Here is a 10,693-nt window from a genome sequence, read left to right on the forward strand (position 1 = left end):
TCTCAATGTAAGAAAATTTCTACCTTTTAATCTATGCATGCATGTAGATTTTAGACCACCTAATAAAATTAACATGTAACTTTATTTTTACTAAGACAGTCTTATATGGTCTAAAATACTAACATACATTTAAATAGTTGAACTTTAATTTATGTTTTTTTTATGGTCACTTGTGATATAGTTTACCTCAGGCTACCGAGATGGTAGCATCCCCATATGCTAGGGTGGTGTGTGGGGGTATTACAAAGTGGTATCAAAGCGACGATTTTGGAACCTAAAACTAAATGAACAAAATGAACATAGGGTGTCTAACTAAAATGAACCAGGGTGGGAGTTTTTTTTTTTTGGTAATGTGTAAATTCCATTAACGAAAGAATAGTGCCAAATACATCAACAAATTATGTGAGCCAGCATGCTCACCAACTCAAAAAATTCCTATCACAATCTACCTGACCAAAACAGAATTACATCAACTTCTCAAGCCAAAGCCTATCCTTCATTGACATGGTGCCTCTTGCTTGTTGTTGAATGCGTGTTATAATATCATACTGAATCATAGCAACACATCTACTAGGGCTAATCAGCTTGTGCTCATGTCTGCTTCCATTCCACTGTAGCCATACATGATAGATTATAGCATTGACTATGCTATTCAGTGTCCCAACTTTGAGCCTGGTAAATCGTATGTGTTGCCTCCAGTTCTGTGTATTATCAGCTGATATCTGCACACCAGTCCAGGTCCGAATGAGCTGAATAACTTTCCTGCTGTACTGACATTTAAAGAACAAATGCTGACTAGTTTCCTCCTCCTGATCACAAATGTAGCAATTGCTATTAGAACTGATACCTAGTCCGTAGAGTTTCCCCTGAGTATTAAACCCGTGGTGATGATACAACCAGGCAATGAAACTATGCATTGGGATAGACCATTTGGTCCATAAAAGGTGATGCCAATCAACTTCTGGAGTAACATGACTGAGTCAGTTATATCCCGCGTTTCGAATCCCGATTGAGTCAAGCATATCATTGACGTTACACATTTCTATTTCGTCAAAGGGCTTTCATCACTTTCGAGCACGAGGCTAGGACACCCTCCTTACACATTTTGTTTGGATTGGTATCCCTCTCGCAAACCGGGGTTTTGATTGCTTGGTGTGTAACCCACCCTTCTAAGCCAAAACCCGTGTCAGCATTATGCATAATATAATGAAACTGTGAGTGCTTATGTGCTACTTGGTCATAAGTCCTTCCGTGTCATTTTCAAACTTTCAAAAATACCCTTTTGCGCCGTTATAATGGCCATTTCAAACCTCGGTCTTTCGCCGACGTTGCACGCCTTTCTAGGCCATCGTAATGACGATTTTCAAACGCGGTTTTTATAACCACTTCAACACGCCTTTCTAGGCCGTCGTAATGACAATTTTCAAACCCCGTTTTTATAACCACTTCAACACGCCTTTGTAGGCCGTCGTAATGACGATTTTCAAACTCGGTTTTTTACAACCATTTCAAATCACCTTTTTTCGCCGTTATAATCGCCGCGTCTAGACACGGATTTTAACCCGTTTCGCGCCGATAATGGCTCTTTCAAAACCCGAGAAAAGCACACACCCTTTTCTTGAGACACTTTCGAGATCCCGAGGACCATGCACCGTCCCCGAGACCTCTTCAAACATTTCAAACTCGATTTTCAAAACATACAATTTTGAATTTCAAAAAAACCGTCTTGGGAGACAATACATTGTTTTCCGAGCCGATTCAAACTCGAAACCGTCTTTTGCAAATAAACTCAAGACAACCCTTTCAACTGACCGACTTGCGGGGATCTCCATCTTCGGAAGCCGTCCATAAAGCGACAAATGAATCTTTTTGGAAATTTATATTTTCAAAAACTTCAAGCCACCGTTCCAATTCCGCCTCGTGTCTATCGAGTCGAAGCAAACGTACTTATGGGTCTTTACTTATGAGTCGTCTCACCACGAGACTCGTCCAATGGCGCCACGCCACTACATTGGACGCGTGTCAAAAGTTCGGTCAACACCGTCACGTCATAAATCGAGTCAGCACCGAGGTACCACACATGGTCATCCTTGTCTTGTTGAGTCTGATCCTTGTCTCGCCCTTTGTGTTGTCTGCGTTTAGTCTTTGAACTGTGTCGGATTGAGTTGTAATGTGAGCCATTTTTCTGCCTCAGAGCCATGGCCCCGTCTTCAACTTCATCCAACAACAACAATGATAATAACAGAGATGTCACAACTGCTCAGCTAGCCAGCCTGCTCACCGCTCTTAAGGTCACGCTGGACCGTGTCGAGACCCGTATCGACACCCTGGAAAACAAAGAAGCTGGAGAATACAACACTCCGCCTTTGACTGAAACTGAGAAAAGGCTCAAGCTCCTGGAAGAACAGCTCCTAGCCCGGGGTAAAAATATCCATCTTGAGAACAACCGAAGGTTCGAACCTGTTGGGGATCAATTACCTGACAACTTTACCCTGACTAATGTGAGGGTTAATATCCGTATACTACCCTTTAATTGCAGGACTATAACGTAAATTTATACATGCAATTTATAGTCATAAAACGATAAAAACAATAGAAACGATAAGGAACAAGAAATCAACCTCGGGTCCTTTAAATGCGGCGTAAAGAACAGAAATCAAATGAGATTCCCTCCTAATTGTTGCACCCAAGACCTTGTCCGAGATATGCCCTTGTGCTAGAACAGTGTTCTCCGATTGCCTTGCAATATAGGGAGAACTGATGTGAGTTTGCTTGAGATGTGAGATCTCGGTTTCTACAGAGAAGAATGCTCTTTCGAAACCCTAGTTTTTCTGCAAATAAAATTGTCTAGGTCAAAAGGAGAGGGAGCCTCTCCTTTTGTTTGGTTCGGCTGGACCGAATGCATGCATGGGGAAGTGGGCTTCCACTTCCTCTTAATTTTAGCTCGAGGTCCAGTTCACCAAATGCTAAAATGTATATGACGGGTTTATATTATAAACTGTTATCGGTTATCGGAAATTAAGGCATCAGCTAATAATACGGGTTAGCTGAATTATTAATACGTGTCCGACAAAACAGCATTGTATAATTATTTTTAATATACATTTAATTAAATATAAATCACGTATATTTAATTTTACGAATTAACTGGTTAATTCGCCTTAGCCCATGATATTTAATCCATATTAAATATAATATCTCAACATCACATATTTGACTAATTACTAGTCAAATAACTCGGACTAACTGGTTAGTCAATTTTGGCATCTACATGACAGTATTTTCATACCGTTACATCTCTCGAACGTATCCTATAGGTGTGACTTTTAGGGACCAGTTGATCACCGCCATCTGTATGACAATAACGTCAAACTTATCTAGCAAGCCAACCGTTATTGATAAACGTGGATCAATTGATAATAATACAAAAGTATACCCTTTAATCCTTTTAGAGATTTATAAGTCCTTGCACTAACTGTTAAGGACACCAACCCCAACAAGCTCCCACTTGTCCGTACAAGTGTATGTGCAATGACGTTATCCGCACTAACTGGAGGACACAAGCTCCAACAAACTCCCACTTGTCCGAACAAGTGTAGGTGCGATAACCGATTCTCATATTCATTTAAAATCTCTCCCACTCAATGTAAAACAATTTGCAGATCTGGATCCACAAAGGTCGTATTTTACAATCGATCTGTATCTAGAGTGGTTTCCCCGACTAGAGAGTAACTTAACCGATAAAACGAATCCGTATCCGAGCATGGCCATGCATTTCGATTCTGACTCCTCGAGTGGCCCTGAGAAATATCGAGTACCTGATAAAGGCTGAATATTTCCTTCAACTCGACTCCTTCCGATCTAAGCACAGCATGAAATGACCCAGAAAAAATCTACTTGGCCCCCTGTTACGGATGACCGTGAGAAAGAAACCAAAGTCACCCAAAATCTGCCGTAGTCTCAAGAGACAGTCGATAGTCTAAGAATCGACTCTTAGGATCACCATGGAAGTCCTATCCACGACCGGGCAACGAATGTTATAAAACATTTAGGACTCCACGTCGATGTCACAATTGTGTCCTACGAAATATCCGTATAAATCGCCTCTGTGATTGGTCAGTCAACCTGTTGACTTATGGCTCGTTGAACCCACCATCAACCAACGTCACAGAATAGTTGCCAGAGTTATCAGCTCATGTGGGCAATTAAGGACTAACAAGATATGATGTTTGTTCAGTTCACTTTGTGGTGTTCAAAATTGTCGTACAATTCCACATGAAAAACAAAATATATATATAAAAAATATCAAAACGATGATGTCGTATAGAGTACAAAGGAGAATGAATCTGATCCATAAAAGAGTACTACAACTCAGGAACACGTTTGATTCCCATGGAATTTACGTGCCCTTCATGCTTATCTTGTCGTAATGCTTTAGTGAGAGGATCTGCTATGTTATCATCTGTAGCAATCTTTTCTATCACTACTGTCTTTTGCTCCACGTAATCCCGGATTAGATGAGCTTTCCGTTGTACATGTCTAGACTTGTTGCTAGACTTTGGCTCTTTAGCTTGGAAGATGGCACCACTATTGTCGCAATAGATGGTGATCGGGTCATTCGAACTAGGCACTACAGATAGTCCATGTAAGAATTGACGCATCCATATCGCTTCCTTTGTTGCTTCAGACGCGGCATAGTACTCGGACTCAGTCGTAGAATCTGCTAACATAACAGATTTGTTTCGAACTCTTCCGGTGATCGGCGCCATTAAGAGTAAAAACGAATCGACCGAGATTTCGAGTCATCACGATCCGTTTGGAAGCTAGCATCTGCACAGAACCGGTTGCGCATAGCTTTTGTTCGCCTCCATAAGTCAAAGCCCAATCTTTAGTCCTCCGTAGGTACTTAAGAATGTTTTTGACAGCCAACCAATGTGGTTCACCTGGTTGCTGTTGGAATCGACTTGTCATACTCAATGCATATGCCACGTCCGGACGTGTGCATATCATGGCATACATGATTGATCCTATAGCCGAAGCATAAGGAATCCGTGTCATGCGCTCTTTCTCTTCCGGTGTCTCTGGTGCCTGAGACTTGCTCAAATGCACCCCTGGGGACATGGGAAGGAACCCCTTCTTGGAGTTAGTCATACTGAATCTCTCAAGGACTTTGTCTATGTAAGACTCCTGACTGAGAGATAACATCCGTCGTGATCTATCTCGATAGATACGGATGCCAAGAATTCTTTGTGCCTCTCCCAGATCTTTCATCTGGAAATGGTTCTTCAACCATACTTTCACCGAAGTTAAGAGAGGTATGTCATTCCCAATCAGGAGTATGTCGTCAACATACAATATTAGGAAGACAATCTTGCTCCCACTCGACTTGATATATAGACATGGTTCCTCGACCGATCGAGTAAATCCATTTTCTTTTATCACTTGGTCGAAGCGATGATTCCAACTCCTTGATGCTTGCTTAAGTCCATAAATGGAACGCTTAAGCTTGCACACTTTCTTAGGATGTTCAGGATCGATGAAACCTTCGGGTTGTACCATGTACAACTCTTCCTCCAAAAAGCCGTTTAAGAAGGCGGTTTTCACATCCATTTGCCAAATTTCATAGTCATGAAAAGCGGCGATCGCTAAGATAATCCGAATGGAACGCAACATAACTACGGGTGCAAAAATCTCATCGTAGTGCAAACCTGGCACTTGGGTGAAACCTTTAGCAACTAGTCGTGCTTTGTAGATATCTTGTTGACCTTCCACAGAATGCTTTATCTTGTAAAGCCATTTGCATTGAAGGGGACGAACCTTAGCAGGTAAGTCAACAAGATCCCACACGTTGTTCTCATACATGGAGTCCATCTCGGATTGCATGGCCTCAAGCCATAGCTTTGAGTCGAACTTGTCATGGCACCTTTATAGGTTGCGGGTTCACTACTCGTTAAGAGTAGAACGTCATCTATGTCATGTTCCTCGACCATACCGATGTATCTGTCCGGAGGAATAGAGACTCTACCCGACCTCCTAGGTTCCTCAGGGATATTCACCGCAGCCGGGATTGAAGGAATTGGTTCCTCCAATGGTTGCTCGGTGTTTGGTTCTGGAATCTCCGACAGGTCGAAGGTTCTATCACTCTTTGCATTCTCGAGAAATCCCTTCTCTAAGAATGTCGCACTAGCCGCAACAAAAACACGTTGTTCGGTTGGCGAATAAAAGTAATGACCACGTGATCCTTTAGGATAACCTATAAAGTATGTCTTGACCGATCGCGGGCCGAGCTTATCTTCGTGTCTCCACTTGACATAAGCCTCGCAGCCCCAAACCCGTATAAAGGACAAGTTAGGGACCGTTCCCTTCCATAGTTCATATGGAGTCTTGTCAATGACTTTAGACGGACTTCGGTTAAGTATTAGAGCGGCTGACATAAGAGCATAACCCCACAATGAATCAGGTAAAACCGTGTGACTCATCATGGATCGAACCATATCAAGTAGTGTTCGATTTCTCCGTTCGGATACACCATTCAACCGAGGTGTTCCGGTGGAGTTAATCGTAAGGCAATCCCACGGTCCTTCGGTGTTGATCAAACTCGTGAGAAAGATACTCGCCACCACGATCTGAACGTAGTGTTTTAATCTTTCTACCTAATAGGTTCTGTACCCTATTTTGGTATTCCTTGAATTTCTCAAAGGATTCACTTTTGTGCTTCATTAAGTAGACATAGCCATATCTACTCAAATCGTCCGTGAAAGTGATGAAATACCTATAGCCTTCTCGTGCGGTGATTGACATAGGACCACATACATCCGTGTGTATGAGCCCTAATAGGTCAGCAGCGCGCATTCCAACACCTTTGAAGGAAATCCGAGTCATTTTACCGATGAGACATGATTCACACGTGCCAAATGATTGAAAATCAAAGGCCGAGATAGCTCCATGTTTGATGAGCTGTTTTACGCGTTTCTCATTAATGTGTCCCATGCGGCAGTGCCATAGATACGTTTGATCTTTGTCACCAACCTTTAACTTTTTATTCATTACGTGTAATATTTCGTTGGTCTGATCTAAAACATAAATTCCATTCATGGAGACTGCCTTGCCATAAATCATATTGTGTAATGAGAAAATGCAAGAATTATTCTCTATTACAAATGAAAAACCAAGTTTATCAAGCGCAGAAACAGAAATAATGTTTTTAGAAAGACTAGGTACATAATAGCAGTCATATAATGACAACTCAAATCCGCTTGGAAGCTGGATCACATATGTCCCCTTGGAGATGGCAGCTACTCTTGCTCCATTCCCAACACGCAGGTCCACCTCACCCTTTACGAGGGGTTCGATGTTTCGGAGCCCCTGCACATGATTACACAGATGAGAACCACAACCAGTATCAAGTACCCAAGTTCCGTAACTTGCGTGGTTAATCTCAATCATATGAATAAAAGTAGAAGAGAGAGAAGACATACCAACAGGTTTAACACGACCTGCCTTTAAGTCCTCATGATAAACAGGACATGTGCGTCTCCAATGCCCAGTCTTGTGGCAATGATAGCATTCCATGTTTTCACTCTTGCTCTTTGTCATGCCCGATGAGTTGCTCGCCTCACCAGGACCACTCTTCCCCGAACCCGACTTCTTGAACTTCGCCTTACCTCTCGTTAGGTTTCCGGAGCTTTGCCCTTACCTTTCCCTTTGTTTGACACAACGAGAATATCTGTTTGAGCTCCCACTGCACTTCATGTCCTTCTCGGTCCGTACGAGGAGGGAGTGCGATTCATGGGGAGTTTTCTTCAAATCATTCATATAGTAATTCGCTCTGAATTGCGAATAACCATCGTGGAGTGAGTGAAGAATACGGTCGATAACAATATTCTCGATGATGTTACGATTAAAGGTCTCCGTTTCTCGACATTCTCAATCATGCGAGAATGTGTGGGCTAACAGGTTGGCCCTTTCGAGTCTCGCATCAAAGAAGCGAGTGGTATGCTCATAGGTCACGATTCTCGGTGCTTTCGAGAATTCCTTAGTGAGCGTGGTGAAAATCTTGTTTGCACCTTGGGCTATGAAGCGTTTATGCAAATTGGGTTCCATTGCAAAAATGAGTACGTTCTTTACCGCACTTTTGACTTCTAAAGCGAAATCGTTATACTTGTTGATTTCGTTAATTCCAGCCGTGGGACCTGGGTTTAACGGCATGGGCTCAGCAGATATCCGAGCTTTCCGTCCAGCGGCGGCAGCATTCCGTAATCTTTGCCTCCCGATCCCAGTTGGATCCGTCATTCTTGATCGAGTGGGTGATTCATCGACTCATGAAGATCCTAAGCCAGGACTCACGGTCCAATGTGGCACTTGGCATTGGGTTATCACTTGAACCGACCATTTGTTGTTAAGCGAGTTTAAAACGTGATCTACACCGAAAAAGAAAGAAAAACAAAACGAAATAAGCAACTCATCGAGGTGATTTAAGTCTATTTTAAAATTCATTTTAAACATGTAGACTCTTGCACTTGCATAATTGATCTCCCTCAAGAAAGACACAAGTGATCCCAAGACTCAATTTCTGTAAATTGATAAGCCAACTGTTTAGCTAATTCTTCCGGAAGAACTCTTGGTCGATAGATTTCTGTAAATCCTATCTATAGTCCACCATAATCACAGGATCGTACGAGTGACCATAGTGTTGAGATAAAATAGGTCAATCGGTTCCAACTTACCCGACGTAGAAGGGGTCATAGTATGCCTACCGACGAAGAAGGGACTCATTGGAGTTTGACCTATAAAGACCGTTCTCAATTTTGGTTTATACGAGGAAGATCCCATCAACAAAATTATAATTCATTTTAAGTGAACGAATAACTAGCGTCTGTCGTGAATGAATTTATTTGGATGATGGCTTAAAACGTGTGACATGAGAATGTCAATGAAAACTAACTCGTGACCTCTATATGTGTCAGTTTTCATGCAATAATTAGGTGGTTTGGGTTTTAGGCGGAATATGATGCAAATTATCGTTGCGAAAAATAGATAAAGGAATGCAAAAACTTAAATAAAATTTTCCTAGTGTGGCCTATCCTAGTATAAGAACATAATACAACTTTGGAATCCACCGTTGGACCCGAAAAGCTTGTCTTGATGTTCCATCTTGATCCATGTAGCGGGAGTGAGCATCCGGTCTCCATCTTTAGTCTTCTCAAAAATTACAATTTAAAATTACAAATATAAACCTATTTACATTCTAATTAAAACTGTAATTACAAGTGAAAAATCCAAAACGGAGATACAAGATCTCAAAATACAACCAAGACCGTGTTCCATCATTACGGTAACACGTTCTACTAAGGCCACACTAAGTTACAATCGCTTGTAAAATTAAATACGTAATTAAAAGGCATTCACGGCATTCATAAATTAACGATAATTAAAAATGCATCAACTAAAAACAAATTCATTCATGACATAATTCTGTAATTATGTTAAATTTATCCAAACCACCTTTTAATGATTAAAATTCGTGTGATAAAACCACTTCTATCATTTAATTTTAATCTATTATAATCCGTTACTTTAAATATAATTTAAAATAACTTAATGGTACGTGTGTGAACCGTTTCACAATCATAGCGAGTGTACTATATCCGGATAAAGTACATATTGAAGCCAAAAGAAAATTTAAATCAAAAGAAACAAATTTTCAAAGTGTTAAAGCGAAATCCCTCGATCCAGGGACACGAGTGCTCGATCGAGGGACAGGAGGGCTCGATCGATGAACGCAAGTCGATCGAGAGGTATACTAATCGGGAGGTGCTCGATCGACAACACGGTGGTCGATCGAGGACTTATATCGACAATCTTGCTCGATCGAGTACGAGGACCTCTCGATCGAGCGGTGGGGTTTTAAAGGGTCGATCGAGTACAGCGTGGACTCGATCGAGCAAAAAGTTTTGGGTCAGGGTCGATCGAGTACAACAGGGACTCGATCGAGCAGAAAATATACAGAAAAGCCACTCGATCGATTAGAAACTTGGTCGATCGAGTGCAAAAGTCTCTGAAAACTTAAAAACCCTCGTGAAAACTGTTTTCGAGACAGAAACAATTTCAATTTTGATCAAAACGCATCAAAACAAAATTAACAATTTGATAAAACTTGACATATTGTTATAATCTCCGTATAAAACAACAATATGTGTAAAACAAATTGAAAACAAGGGTCAGCCGTGTGTAAACATGACACGGTTTACAAAAAAAACAGAAAACAACTGAAATAAAATTCCAGCCGCACGGTTTTCTAGACAAAACATGATCGTCTCAAAACGTTTTATGAAAAACACATGAAAAATTCACGTGGCCTCGCTCTGATACCACTTGAGGGTTAATATCCGTATACTACCCTTTAATTGCAGGACTATAACGTAAATTTATACATGCAATTTATAGTCATAAAACGATAAAAACAATAGAAACGATAAGGAACAAGAAATCAACCTCGGGTCCTTTAAATGCGGCGTAAAGAACAGAAATCAAATGAGATTCCCTCCTAATTGTTGCACCCAAGACCTTGTCCGAGATATGCCCTTGTGCTAGAACAGTGTTCTCCGATTGCCTTGCAATATAGGGAGAACTGATGTGAGTTTGCTTGAGATGTGAGATCTCGGTTTCTACAGAGAAGAATGCTCTTTCGAAA

The 10,693-nt window shown here is 41.2% G+C and overlaps 1 protein-coding gene across 1 annotated transcript; it reads right to left on the reverse strand.

The window, feature by feature from the left end:
- Nucleotides 1-464: 464 nt before the first annotated feature.
- LOC141613779 (uncharacterized) lies at nt 465-917 on the reverse strand. The gene has a single exon (XM_074432522.1). It carries the CDS (start codon nt 915-917, stop codon nt 465-467), a length of 453 nt encoding a protein of 150 aa, XP_074288623.1.
- Between the last annotated feature and the right edge of the window lie 9,776 nt (nt 918-10,693).

The sequence above is a fragment of the Silene latifolia genome, chromosome 11 (genome assembly GCF_048544455.1).
Source record: "Silene latifolia isolate original U9 population chromosome 11, ASM4854445v1, whole genome shotgun sequence".
NCBI lineage: Eukaryota > Viridiplantae > Streptophyta > Magnoliopsida > Caryophyllales > Caryophyllaceae > Silene > Silene latifolia.